Source organism: Hoplias malabaricus, chromosome 4 (assembly GCF_029633855.1).
Source record: "Hoplias malabaricus isolate fHopMal1 chromosome 4, fHopMal1.hap1, whole genome shotgun sequence".
NCBI lineage: Eukaryota > Metazoa > Chordata > Actinopteri > Characiformes > Erythrinidae > Hoplias > Hoplias malabaricus.
In genome coordinates this window covers 60,568,403-60,583,676 of record NC_089803.1, presented here as the reverse complement: position 1 = coordinate 60,583,676, position 15,274 = coordinate 60,568,403, and the positions used below count along the sequence as shown (strand labels likewise).

General features: G+C 40.1%; 1 protein-coding gene across 2 annotated transcripts in view; it reads left to right on the top strand.

Annotated features, from left to right (window-relative positions):
* The window catches only part of iqsec3a (IQ motif and Sec7 domain ArfGEF 3a), a 149,887-nt gene that overhangs the window by 76,402 nt on the left and 58,211 nt on the right, over nt 1-15,274 (top strand). For both annotated transcript variants that reach the window (XM_066667077.1, XM_066667075.1), the window contains exon 3: nt 6,009-6,444. In XM_066667077.1, coding sequence (XP_066523174.1) covers nt 6,009-6,444 — 436 coding nt within the window. The remainder of the gene's footprint in view (nt 1-6,008; nt 6,445-15,274) is intronic.

Sequence of the window (15,274 nt, the reverse complement as noted above, 5' to 3'; positions counted from 1 at the left end):
AAAAATAATAATAAAAAAGGTTACCTAGTCTAATTTACCATGATTTTAAAAGCTGTAGTGTAGCCAAGGCTTTATATTTAATTTACTCTAAAATATATGTATATATAAGTTCATGGCTGGTTTAACAGGAAGTGAAACAAATGATTCTCTGATTTTTTCCAGAGTAATGTTGGCTTTGTATTTTTGATATCCTGCTGTTGCAGTGGCCATTACCTCTGAAAACCACAGCAGAAAACTGTCAGCGCTCTCATCTTTTCATTTCTTTCCCACATCTCTCGTTTTGTGTCTTCATCAGAAAAAGCTGTCACCACATCTCTGAGTCTTTAGTGTCTGACCTGGCTGTTTGAACCTTTACAAGTCAGAAACAACAAGGGCTCACATGAACAACAAAAAAAAAAAAAAAAAAAAAGACAAGAAAGACGCTCCTAAGACGAGAGCTCTTTTTTTCTCATCTTTCTTTTTTTTGTCTTTGCCTATTTTTAATCCCCAACCCCTGAGCCACCTGCTGAGGAGAGAGACTTTATTTCAGCATTTATTATTTACAGAGCCTCCGTCTTCCTGCCGCTCTCAGCCATAACACACACTCTCAATCCTGCTCTTTATAGCCCTGTGAATGCACAGCTATAGAGTGCTGTCTTGGGTATATTTGTGTGCAGTTTCTTTTTGTTTTTTTTTCTGATCACACATGGAACCCTCTTCATTTTTGCACGAAGAAGAACAAATCTGGGAACTGGCAGAAAATGCCAACAGAGTTCTGTGCAAAAGTGACAGATCACCGGTTTCGGTTTTATTTCCAGTCCAAGCAGCCATTAACAGCTGAATGTAATATCCATTGCTTGGTACTTAATTTGTGGACATTTACTACATTTTATTAATTATTACAGCTTGGGTCTGAAAGACATTAGAACATCTGAGAATCAAATAAAGAGGTATCAAGTTATCATCCAATAGCTAGTATTTATTATTTAATAAGTAATGATTTTAAATAATGTGTGCTGTTGATTTAACAAATTCATGCAATCAAGGAGAATCTGAACAAACCCTTGTTCATCAGACTTACTCACACCTACTACTTTATAGACAAAAAGCTATCTTATATTTCTTATTTGTTTTATATGATTATGTTTTGTATTTACTGTGATTATATATAACGTTATGCAAGCATCACGCTTACTGAGAAAGCATTAGTTTAAATATATATAATTATCTTAGGTGCTTAATACTTCGGCACAGTACAATATATAGTACAGAATATACCTTATTCCCCATGTACATATAAGGGCTTCCACGTCTGGGGAGCCTTTCAGACAGTTTATTAGAGACTATTGGATTTAAAAGAAAGTTTGTGTGCTTTTTTTTAAAAAAAGTTTATACTCAAGGCTATTTTATTCTTTCCCATACTCCGTTTTCTTCTCATTAATTATATTTTTGTGTTTCACAGCTTCATAGCATTTGATAATCTCTTGACCAACATCTGGTGTTTTTCCACTCTCCAGTGGAGATTTCTCTATTTGGGCCCTTTTTCAGGTTTTAGACATTTGTCAGTTATTTTAAAGGATAATGCACTTATATGATTACCTTTAAAGGACACTGTATATTTTTAATCAATTACACCCATCAAGATTCAGTAGCTAAAAAAAAAATGACGAAAGCGCATAGACCACAATACATTTATTGCATTCAAACTGCAATGAAATATTTCCTCTTCTACTTTCTTCTACTTTGAGTGAGCAGTGAGTGAGGAATGAATGTAGCTGTACAGCATACTATTGTTATAACTGCAGGGTTAAGAAATCCTACTCCATTCTCTTTTATTTTGTAATTAATTAAATGAAATGGAGGGTTTCACATAAAGACCTTCTGTTCCTTATCTTCAGGGCATCTGTTAGGTTTATGATTCACTTTGCTTCATACACTTCTATACGTATATACAGAGCTTTAGTATCGGATAGTTTTTGCTGCTGTTAATTTCATCTTATGGCCAGGAGGCCAACTCTCAGCCCAGGGGGAGATGTTCTCTCTCTCTCTCTCTCTCTCTCTCTCTCTCTCTCTCTCTCTCTCTCTCTCTCTCTCTCTGTGTGTGTGTGTTATGCTGCATATGCTCACAGTGATCTTCACACTTTGTGCTCACTGAGTCCTGACTTATCTGCTCAGCCATTTTGGGAAGGTACAGATTACAATCTCTTGACTTTTATCTCCAGCCCTCGAGTGATGCTAGGAATCGCCTGTTGAAATGAGATACTGCTTCGTCTCATACCTTTAACACAACTCCAATTTCACCCAATAGCATCCATATATAGTTTTTTGATCAATACTTTCCGCATTGCTCTGATAAAATCTTTTAAACTCCAGTCGTGTCTAAAGAAGGCTCCTTAGGGCTGAATCACTATGAAAATGGCTTGCTTTTGCTTCTGTACAGCCAACTCAAAGCCCAGCTATTTGTTAAAGAGTATGGCAACAATGATGGTGAACAGAGGCCGGTGTGATAAAATAATAACTATAAAAACAACTCTAACATATATTGATATCAATGATTTTCATCATTCTCATCCTCAGTACAATAACAATGATTTCACAATACTAGGGAAAGAGGGCAGCTTTATTACACTACATGTTAAGGGAGAAGAAGTCTAGCCATCAACTTTGGAAAACAATGCTGTTTATTAACATGCTGTAGCCTAGGGTAATACCCTATATAATATATAACGGTAATACCCTATACCTTGGTATTTAGAAATGTGAGTGGTTTCTCAAAATGAGGGAGGTATTTAAAAATGACATGTGCACTGTGGCACAAAAATGTGTTTTGTGTCTGACTATATTAAATATAAATATAATATAAAAGTTTTATTTAATGTGCATTTAACAGATTCACAGGAAAGGATTCTGTGGGAGCTCACTGACTGGTCACACTCTTAAAATAGGACGGGGGGGTTGGCGGGGTAAAAAGCCCAATAGCGCACCACAGTTGTAAGTTTAGTGCTGAGTTTGGGGTAAAAGACAGAGGAAGAAAGCTGAAAACAGAAAACTTTGTGCTCACAGATATATGGCTCAGAACAGCCCGACAGTGCTCCCCCTACACCGGCCCCCTCCATATACCAATACCATATACCATGGATGTATTCAGATGGTATGATGGTATGAAAAATGAGGATACTGCCCATCCCTACTCTAGCTTATAAAAAACACTTAGAAAGGTTACACAATGTATACATGAAGAAGGAGCAGTGAGCAGCAGATTTGTTGTATGTAACGTACTTGGAATATACAGCTACCAGATACAGTAGATCAGCTTCAGTGAGCTGAGTTGTAATGAAAAGCTTTACATTTTTGTAAAAATAAATATACAATTCTAAAGTAAAGTGTCTAATTTAAAACATGGCATATAATATTTGCCTTTGTTTTTCCTAGTTGTGTGTCCATTAGCTTTCTAATCTAGCAGAAGTGAGTATTGTTTTGTTTTTTTCTTAGATCATGTAATGTGGGGAAACCACTGAGAAATTACTGAGAAATTGATCATTAGGATGTGTGCATGTTATCAGTATTACATACCGAGATAATATTAACAATATTAATAACAACCAATATTTATTTATATAGAAAAATATATTATATAGCAATATTAACTAGGCATTTTATTCCATCAGCATGTTATACTCCATAAGCTCCCTTTTGAAGAGCATTTCGTATATAACCACAATCATCCCATTTCTGCTCACCATGTCAGAAACCCTTCCATTTATAGCACCTCACTCTTAGCGTACACCACACACACTGCTTTATGGGGATGAAAAACCTCAGAAAATCAAAAGTTCGTATCAGATAGTGGTATGAGGCAACGGCTCTTTGTGCACTGTCCCCTCGGCCGAGAGGATCCGGACGAGAGGATAATTGAGTTTGTGCTTCATACATAGATTCATGCAGGTGCTGGAAGACGCTGTGTTAAAAGCCTGAACGAATGCGGGCTCTGGCGGTGACCTGCCTCTCCAGCAGCACTCTCTGATATTGGTCTGCACTAAGACAGGAGCATGCTGCCCTGAGTGGTTCTCTTGCTCTCTCACTCACTCACTCACTCACTCTCTCTCTCTCTCTCTCTCTCTCTCTCTCTCTCTCTCTCTCTCTCTCTCTCTCTCTCTCTCACACACACACACACACACACACACACACACACACACACACACACACACACTTAGGAAGAGACAGAACAGGAACCAAAGAGGTTTGGGGCAGAATACATAAGGTGAGGGAATGGATGGAGTGGAATGGAGTGATGAATACTCAGTGAAGGGCACGCAGGAGATTAAAAGTAGTGATGAGTAGTGAATCTGGTTTATGCTCCCCAATTTTTGTCATAGATATTTCCAACCTCTAGCAAGGTCTCAGTCAGTCTGTACTAAACAGGGAGAGTGAAAGTCATTACCTGCTTTTTCTGAAATAAGTTTAGGACACCTAACATCATTAGAACTAAACACTCTTGGATGTAAATGCTAACTGTTTTATTTTGTTAAGTAACAGAACCCTCTTTTGGTTAACATCATGCGGCAAACAGGGCCAGCATCCTCCCCAACGAGAGCGAGAACAATTTGGATATAAAAGTAATGTAATTTTCTGCACTCACATTCTCATACTTGCAAAAATTATGTGCAGAAAATGTGATCAACAAAGACCCTGTGTCACTGATTCAAAGCACTAGTGCCTCTTCTGTTAAGCATAAACATATGTGAGTGGTTAAGTGGATAGGGGAGAGAGTAAATGGGATACAAACCAGTTCCACTGGGTGCTTTGCATCTAAACATTCTATGTATTCTAGCATAAAGACAAGTAGCATTAGCATTAGTTTCAGCCACAGACACTCCACCCACAAGTAGACAGAGAGTCTGATATATTCAGTGTGTTAAGCTGGTCTCACTGTCAGAATCCTGCCAGTTGCATTCTGATTGGTTCTCTGTACATCCGCCTATATGTACATCCATGTAGATTTTTGTACTGGCTCTGGTACTTGATCAAAGATGGCCGCCTGGTTTGTGGTCTCCTTAGAGAGCCTGGTAATGTGAGACTACATTAGAATTAATTTATTAACCTTAATCTTACAAACTATTTACAAATAATAATTTAAAAATAGCATATGACAGCTTAAGAATCTAGTTTTTATTTTGGTGCTCTTATAGATTTAATGATGCTTGGTGACACTTTCTTCATCAAAGAGTAAAAAATTAGCTAAATTCTCCTTGGCTTCAGCTGCTATTGCTAATGGAACGTACGCTAGAACACTCTGGCCAAAAGCCAAAGCTACAAATTCCTGGATTGGAGAGATAGGTTTAGTAGTAATCACTGCATTATCAGAAGGAATTGCTTATTTCCGTAAAATAAATGTGAACTCAAACTATAAGGGTCTTTGAAAAGAAACATAATACCGCGGTAGGAGGTGTGAGGAATTCAGAAGCTGGGGAAAGTGAAAGTGGGAGGAGGCAAGATTTGTAATGATGTCAGACAGCGAGTTCCCTGGTCCCACACATATCAGTAGGCAAGTAGAAACGGAAAATAAAGAGTCTATCCTGTTGTCATCTACATCCCCATAGAGTGCACAAAGAGGCTTACGCTATTCCCTCAGCAGTGCCAGTTTAGGCGGGCAGAGCGAAGGTGCAGCCAAGGCAGGTCACGACGAACACACACTCATCGACCCCTCTGGTGCCCACCTGCCAGGACAAACACACACTGAAAACTGCATGACTGTGTCCTTGTTGTCTGTGTGTGTCACGTGGGGTGTCACAAGTCAGTCACTGTGTGTCCTTCCCCTTCTCCGTCTGCTTGTTAACTGTGCCAGGCCTGCCCTGCACGGTAGTGGATGCCAGGGGCCAGCCAGACCCCCTTCATCTCTCTCTTTTTGCACCCTTCCTCCAAGAGAAGGAGCAAACAGGAGGATGACAGGGAGAATGAGAGAGCCGACTGAGCTGGAGGACGAGGTGGCCTGGCTGCAGGCTGACTCTGCATTTTCTCCTTCTTTTAAGCAGTGAAGAGACTCCTCCCGCCTCTCCTGTCGCTACCCCGGTGGTCCCTGAGGGGCCCGAGCAGCCCCCAGATGGAGGGAGCCCTGCCACGCCTGCTGATGGAGGAGGAGGAGGAGGGGGGGATGGAGGAGGAGCCGAGGGGTTGGAGCCAACTGAAGTGGAAGTGAAGGTGCGAGTAGCTCAAGAAGAAGAAGAGACTGTAGCCCAGGCCCAGCAGCAGCAGCCGGAGGAGGTGGAGGAGAAGGGGGAGCAGGAGGAGAATGTGAAGAAAGAAGCTGAGGATGAAGAGACTGCAGGAGGGCGAGGAGGTGCAGGAGGAGGCAGGAGACCCAGCTTACACCACACGGCTTCCCCCATCAGGGTACAGAGGAATGGGGCCTGCAGCCACTCCTCCGCCTCAGACTACGAACTCTCGCTCGACCTCAAAAACAAGCAGGTAGGCCGCAAGGCACTGTGGGGGATTGAGTTCTGGGAGAGGGTGGTGTGAGAGTGTGAGAGAGTGGCTCCTGAAGGTTTGCTCGTAGTTGGAAGCTTGCTGGAGTGCGTCTGGGGTTTTAATGATGTTTTTCTGAGTTTTAAACTATTGTGAGTCAGAATGCTACTTGTGGAAATTAGTGTCAGGCTAGTCACTGCCTCCTGCTTGAGGGTTAACATCAAAGTAGCTACTTCTTGGTTAAAAAGCTGAAGGTTAGCATAAGGCTGGTCATGTCCGACTTTGCTGGAGCTGGCTGTTTTCTTCAGGCTGGGTCATTCATTATCATCTCTCCTCATTTCCATTCATCTGCAAACTACAAATTATACATGCTCTAACTATAAGCTACTTCTTTTATGCAATTGTTGCCAAACCTAAATTATTCACTAAAATATCTCTCTACAGTCACTATTGTTGAGTTTCCAGTTTAAAATCCTACTCTGTAATAGTGAGAAAGCAATAAACTCAGGTGCGTCACAGAATGAAGTTAAACTGTATTAGCTAACATGTAAATGAGATCATTAATAAATATACCACACTTAAATACATGTTTTGTATACTTATTAATCTTATTCAAATTCGTTTCTTACATAAGTATGCATGTAATTATAGATAGGTACTTGGAATTTGCTGCTGAGCTAACATTAGGTCAATTGCACAATTACAATTTATCTTTTTCTAAAAACGTATTTATAGACATGTACAAATTTCTCATTAGATTGAATGGGGTCTTTGTTTTTGTTTGCGTTCTACTGACTTTCCAAACTTGCTTTGAAATAGCATGTTTGTTGGCAGAGCATGAACAGGTAAACTGCTCTCTCTCTCTTTCTTTCTCTCTCTTTCTCTCTCTCTCTCTCTCTCTCTCTCTCTCTCTCTAGACACTTATGGACAGAGTTTCATCTTCCCTTTTGTCAGTAGATAGACAGAATTTACAGACTGAACATAACCTTCTCATATAAGATTTAGATCCTCAATTCAGAGATTTTATTTGCTATCTGATGTTATCTGGATAAAGTGTAAAGTCATCGTGAGAAAGATTGAGAAAGATAGGCCTGAGATACATGAAAGGAAAGAGAGAGAGAGTGAAAGAGAGAGAAACAGTGAGAAAGAGAGATGCTGTTGTCATGGTAACAGAAGAGGCCTAAAATTCCCATAGCTTCTGCTTCTGCTCTTCCTTCGTGCTGCACATTAATATTGTGTACTTTATTACTCTGTTTGATTCTGAGGAGATTAAGCTCTTGTCTTGATGGCAGCTTTAGATCATTAGAGGTTAGTGTGCGCTGTGTGTGTCTGATTGAGAACAATTTCACCAAGACATGACCTAAAAAATATCTACACTGCAGAACATGCTTGACCGCTGAACCACTTCAGCATTTATTAAAAAGCCTTCTCCAGGCCATTTCTGTTTTCACTGGAAAAGGTTTAGGCACTAAACATCAGGGTCTACAGTACGATGCTCATTTTCTCCAAGCTATTTGCTGTTTAGCTCTGAGATGGAGACTAATCAAGTTTGTTACTGATTCAGTGACACCTGGATGAAATTTCAGTTTGATTGTTGTATAATAGATTTCAGCAACCCAGATTGTCCACATAATAATAGTAATATTAATAATAATATATTGGATGACTACATTTATAGTATTAAATTTAAATAATTAATTGGAACTGTAAATAATGTGTTGATAGCCAGACCAATTTTATTCTATGTTTGCTTTTATAAGACTATCTGTTGTCTGTGTGTGTGTGTGTGTGTGTGTGTGTTCCCCACAATGTTAATGATTACATTTTAATGTTAAGACTTGTTTTAAGATTGGATAAGAGATAAGGTTAAGGTTAAGGTTATGATTAGTACTTATGGAAAAGCCAGTGTTAAGTCTCTACAAAAGTAATGGAAATTCACAATTTGCAAGATTGTGTGTGTGTGTGTGTGTGTGTGTGTGTGTGTGTGTGTGTGTGTGTGTGTGTGTGTGTGTGTATGTGTGTGGCTGTCTATCTGCTTGTTCCAATTGATCTTCTGTCTGTAGAGAGACATGTTGAGCTTCAACAATGGTCTTTTCTAAAGGAAGTGGAAGTGTTGTTAAATGTTGTGGATTAGTGTCAGAGCTGGTGTCTGTCTCTCAGAGCACAGTTAACTTCGACAGGAATCCTGACTAAGCTCCAGCTGCCAAAAACCTCAGTTAATGAAAATCTGACATTGGATGAACAGCCAGAAATTGAGAAAGTTGCAAGAATCGTATTTATCGTAGAAAGAAAATCTAACGAGGTAATTCTGTTGATAGTAAAGCATTAATAATCAATGCATATTTGCCTGCCTTTTGTTCAAGCTCATGGGAATGGGAACACTGGAAGATTCCTTTCAGAGGTTTTGTTACAGCCCCCACTACACCGATGTCCATTACAGTCACAGACAGTTGTGCATACACAGCTTTTATAATCTCCATAAAAAAGTAGGAAACACGCTAGAACAACTGTATGTGAGCCTCATGTTAACATACCCATTTCCTATAGTCCACTAGAATGGTATAAATTGCTCCAGCACTGGGTTGCGGAGCAGTAGAACTGTGTTTTCTGGAGTGACTGAGCTTCATTAAAATTCCTTTGGGATGATATGGAGTGGCGCCTGTGATCCAGAACTAATCCCTCAACATCTGTACCTTACTTGACTAATGTCACATTGATGAATTCCATCAAATCTTTACTGTGAGGCTTCAACATCTAGTTTAAAGCCTGTACAGAAGAGTTCAGACTGTTACTGGAGCAAATCTGTTAATACTCTTGATTTCAGAAGAAAGTTTAGATGAGCAGGTGTCCATGAAGCAAAAAAGGGATCTAATTTTACCCAGATTTCTGTTCAGATTTGTCCCAGGAAAAATCAGTTCCCAAAGTAAGACACAATTCGGAGTTTTCTGGTTTCCACTGTGTCCATGTTATTTGCTTCAGGTTCTGTAGCCAACTGCGTCTTTTCTTTTTCCTCAGCTACTTAGATCTTCTGCAGAGCGAAGCATATCAATGATGTGGATTCTGGCAGAGTTTACCTCACTTTGAACACAGCCGGGGGAAAAGCAGTATTAATGAGATCTGAGAATGTCCTACACAAACTAATTCCCGTCCCCCTGAAACTCTGCGGCAGGTTTCTCCGGGGGAAGGGTTCGTCATGTTTATCTGAGCGTCTGTCTCCAGTCTGCTGATGTTTAAGAAAAGGAGAGGATTAGCAAATTTGACAACAAAGTGCTGAGAGAGATGAAAATAGATCTTATCCTGCATTTGTTCTCTTGTCCTCTGTGGGCTATTCTCCTGGTGAGCTCGCCAGTCCTGAGATTATATATTTTATATTTTTTCCTTCTCCCTCACAGTGGGTCGATAAGACCCTGTCAGGCTTGCTGGATTTTTCTGTCCAATTTTTTAGCGTGGTCACCAGTGTGGATTATTTCCAGATGGATGACCTATGTTTCACAAATATAGAGAATGATGATCATTTAGGTTGGAACTAAATGGATGTAAAAGCTGTTGATAGCTAATTTTCCAGTAATCTTGTGGTATCTGTGGGTGTTTGATAGTCCGTAATCAAGGGTAATGGCATAATGCCTTCAGCCAACCACAAAGAGCTGGCACAAAGAGTTTTTTAGTTCTTCATTATTTATATCATAAAAGAATCCCTTTTAGTTCCACTAAAACTGCAGGTTTGAAAAAAGAACCTTTTCAAATGTTTAAAATGCTCTGACATAATGTTCTTTATCAATTCACAAGTTCTTCCTAGAACCTTGACATGATATGCAGGTTCTTTTATACTTTAAACATGTCCTTCACAATCACATCTCATTTAGAAAAATGCTTCCCTACAGTACGCTACTGAAAGGTTCTTTAGGGAACAAAAAGTGGTTCTTCCAGGGCATTATGCAAAGTAACACTTTGGTTATCACATTTTGGTTAATATAAAGTGAAATCAAATGCGGGCGGCACAGTGGCGCAGCAGATAGTGTCGCAGTCACACAGCTCCAGGGGCCTGGAGGTTGTGGGTTCGATTCCCGCTCTGGGTGACTGTCTGTGAGGAGTTGGTGTGTTCTCCCCGTGTCCGCGTGGGTTTCCTCCGGGTGCTCCGGTTTCCTCCCACAGTCCAAAAACACACGTTGCAGGTGGATTGGCGACTCGAATGTGTGTGTGTCTGTGTAGCCCTGTGAAGGACTGGCGTCCCCTCCAGGGTGTATTCCCGCCTTGCGCCCAATGATTCCAGGTAGGCTCTGGACCCCCCGCAACCCTAAATTGGATAAGCGGTTACAGATAATGGATGGATGGAAATCAAATGCTCACAGCAATATTCCAAAATTCAGTGTAAAGCCTTCCCAGAAAATTTGAATCAGTTACTGCAGCAAATAGTGACCAACTACCTCTGAATATCCTTGATTTACTTTATTATGACGTAGATGAAGATGCAGAGAATCCTGAGGTTTCCAAAGCACTGACACCATTGGTTGTTCCAGTAAGGTTCAAAATCAAACAAAGCAAGTTCCCTTGCGTATATGCAAACATGCTGATAACCTAATGTTTGGAACTCCAGACACGGTCCGGACTTTTGGAGACTGCATTCTGATGGCTCCACAGATAGCTACAACCACACTTCTTCCGTGTGATTGCCTATTTATGTTAATCAAGGCCAATGTAGCCTCCCAAAGAGACCTTTGATTACCACGACTCATGCTGATCGGCTCATAAATATACATGCATCCCTGAGATATGCATCAATGCAAATGAGGGATTAATGTCAAGCGTCAAAATACGGACATGTGTGAAGAACAACACTAGGATATGATGACTCCAGCATGAAAGTATTTCCTTAGCAACCATTTGCCTAAGCACTATGCCTGGTCAGTGGACGTGGCTTTAGCAAGTCAAGTACATTCATCAAGGCAGTGACATTTGCGGAAAGAAATGTAAAGGGTCTTGGGAGATGCTACCAGAAAACCCTTGGAGAGTGGTGCAAACAAAATAAAATAAATTAATTAATTAATAAGAGATCAAGAGATAGATAGAGAGAGAGAGAGAGAGAGAGAGAGAGAGAGAGAGAGAGATGGGGTGATGGCATCTGTACTTCGTTTAGCTGAAAACAATATCAGCTAAACAGTGAGGGAGAGAAAAGATTAAATCTGTGAAGAGGAATGTGCTCAGGCTGACCTTCCCTATTGGAAAACTTTTCCATTTTCCACTGACATAGTACTAATCTTATTTCCTTTCAAACAGGCTAAAGAATTGGCCCATCTGATAGTGCCATGAGACAAATACTGCAGGAGTTCAACTCTAGGGCTTCACAGTCTTTAGTGAATACAGTTCATACACAAAGACCATTGAGAACTCCTAAAATTTCTTGTCTCAAAAATGTTGCTATTGTTATCATCTGTCTACACTCTTTACATATCATTACATTGCCATATAATTAAATACATTGTTACATTTGCTATTTCATTTAAATATTTCATTTTCAGGAACTCCTTAACCCTCTTTAGTGTTGAGGTGGGCATTGAACCCACAGCCCTAGGACCCTGTAGAGCCACTGTGCCACCGTTTATATAATTATATTTACATTTTAATTTGTTCAGCTTTGTCTTCTGGTTCTACACTTTACTTCCTTTTTGTTTTGTCAATAAATAATCTGGCAGGTGGACTGTGAAATTGTCCACAGTGTAAGTGTGTGGGATGCCCTGGAATGGACTGGTATCCTGTACAGGGTCTGCCTTGTGTCTACTGCAACCCTGATCAGGATGAATGAATGTAACTGGATTCACTTCTGGATTCAATGGAAGTGACTCAAATCAGATTTTTTTTTTGTCTTAATAGGACACAGATCTGTTTTTTTTTTTTTTTTTTTCAGGGCTGTGTGATATGTCAAATCATGTATCTCCAAGCAGTAATTTTACAGGAGAAGAAAAAAAAACCTTAACTTCAAATGGAAGTCAATGTTAAAATAAATAAAAATAAAATACAATTATAATATTACTGAAATACAAATTTCCCTGTAATTCTAGAACATTTTACTGGTCGATTCATCATGAATGAAATGTTCATACAGTGTGAAGAATAGCTGCTGGGTTCACAAACCAACAAACTAAAAAACAACATGGAAAAATGGAGATGCATGTTTTTCCTTGGACAGCGACAATTTTTAAATTGAGTTACTTTCATACATGGTCCTAGATTGAATGTGTTTCAAAATCATAGTAATGTTACATGATGTGATGAGTCAGATTGGATTTTCATGCATGTTTTTGCTTGTTATCATTCACCCTTTCACAACAAAATATGCAACTGAATGTTAGAAAAGTGCCATGCAGGTGATAGCTGATTTGTGTTAGACATGTTGCGCAGTATTTTGGTATAGAAGGCACTATTTAAGGATCCACATTGTGCACTACACAGGGCTTGGGGACTCATTCAGGACAGCATGCTAAATTTATCAGTATGTTGATATATGTAATTTCAGAGACATCATTCATCAATATTACAGATAGATACAGGTCAAAGACGTTTGTGAATGTGGACAGTCACGATAGCCAACATTTTCCATAGAAAAAGTATCTTTGATTTTCAGGGAATGTAACTGATATTTTATTTTATATTTTTAATATTAGAGTTGATACTATCCTGCTGGAGAAAAAATAGGGGACATGGCAGGAATTCATAGAGGCTCTTGGTTGATTAACCCTTGATCCTTTATTTCTGCCATTTGATTGACATCGCTGCTCACTCCATAACCCTCCTGGGTGTTGGACTTGGGGCATGTCTCGTTTGGTTGCAAGTGATAAGTCATGCTCTGCTGGGATGGTGGCAGGCTTGGCTTGGACGGACGACTTGATGCTGCTGTCAAGCTCCATTTGCCATGTTGATTAGAAGTGAGCAATGTCATCACTGCACCCTACCCCACCAATTATACTCCTTCTCCTACCATGGCCATGTTGTTTCCAGAATGGTCTTTCCCTACGTCAGCGCTTAGTGAAGTGATCAGTAGTAGAACTGACAGCCCGCTAATGGGTGGATTCACAGCAGGACTCTCTCTCTCTCTCTCTCTCTCTCTCTCTCTCTCTCTCTGTTCATCCTTGTTTCTCAGTATGCAAAGATGCTTCTAAAGCTGTCTCCGTATTACTATTCTGTCCTATACATTCCTGTGCCTGGCTATCTTTTGTCATAGGTGCTGACATCTCTATCACTATCTCTCTTACCTTTCCTAGAGTTCCAGGTAGCCAAGCTACTGAATGTCAGAGAGGTCTGTTCTATGGGACGTTCTATTTTATTCACCATTTTGCCTGTTGGCTCCCATAGAGCAGAAAAAATAAATAATCAAATTTGTCTTTACTAATCAACCCCCCTTCAAAGACATTCCAGACCACCCCTGTGCATTCATACCTCATTTTGTATTATGGTTTGTATGTGGCTCACAGTCTCCCATTATTGCCACAAGCTGCCTTTTTCCGTGGAGCGGATTTGATGCGTTTACCTCTGGAAGTTTTGAGGCCTTGTCATGTCGAGTCTGCACCACCAAACATTTCTGATAAAAATGATGAATATTCAAGGCGTGTTCTGCCAGTCAGGAGGGATAACATGCACGACTCGACCCTCTCTCTCTCCGAAAAGAAATGCACCATGGCTCAAAGCACACATCCCATTCATGGAGGCCTTAGCATTCCCCTGGCGTAGCTCTCCTTTCTTGCCAGAGTGGAGCTGAAATATACATCGCACAGATAAGATGCCTTCTTTCAGAGTCTTTTCAAATTTGTTTCAGGACCATAGCTGACTTGTTGCCACATAGTGTAAGTTTGGTGGCCCTTAATGTAGATTAATCTCTACACATGTCCATCAACTGGAGACGAGCAGATTAGCAGGTGAAAGTCAGTGCCTCTGACTGACAGAACACATTAGTGCCTGGCTTTGACTCATGACTCTGTGCGTATTGTCAAAGCTTGGGTTCCAGTGCTGTGTGTTATTCTGGAGAATGTAGACTGCTCTGAGTGTGTGTGTTCAATGCCATGAATGCATAAAATGCAGAGGTCAAATTTCATTGTACAGTTGTACAATGATCATAAAGCATGTCACTAAGTCACTAATTCATCAATGTAGATCAGAGGTCTTCAGATTCATTTTCCAGTTCTGGACTACTTGTAATCACAGAGCTATGGGCAGTTTCTATTGGGCAGTGATTTAGAGATGCCACCCCCTTTATGATATTTTGGCCTGGTTTCAGTCTTACCCTGCAGCAGAAGGGAGAGATTTATGGAACCATAAAAATTACAGCAGTGGGGTGAGGTATACATTTCATTACCAGGTGTTTTGAAGAGCTAATTATGAAATAATCAGAAAAAAATATGCATTTCCAAACACCAAGAATCAATCAATGCCAGGCATTCATCCACATGTCAGTTAGGTGTATGAAAATGACACTGTTATGAAGTGTTGTACAATGAATTGTATATATTTATGTAAACATTGATGTTTCATAGGTGGATTGGCTGTGTGTAATTTGAGTGTGTGAGCAACTGGGTAATGTTGTGAGTGATGCCCTGGACCGTTGCACTGTGATTCCAAGCTAACAAATCCCTGATCAGGATGAAGCAATTGCAGAGAATTGATGGATGGATGAATGGAAGGATGAATGGATGGATGAATAAATGACAGATCGCAAAATCTTTGTAAGTGTCAAAGTTGGATTCCTCCAGGTGCTTCAGTTTCTTCTCACAATCCAAAAACCCTTGTTGGTAGGTGGAGTGGTTGTGTGAAATTATCCACTGGCCTAAGTGTGTGAGCAACTTGG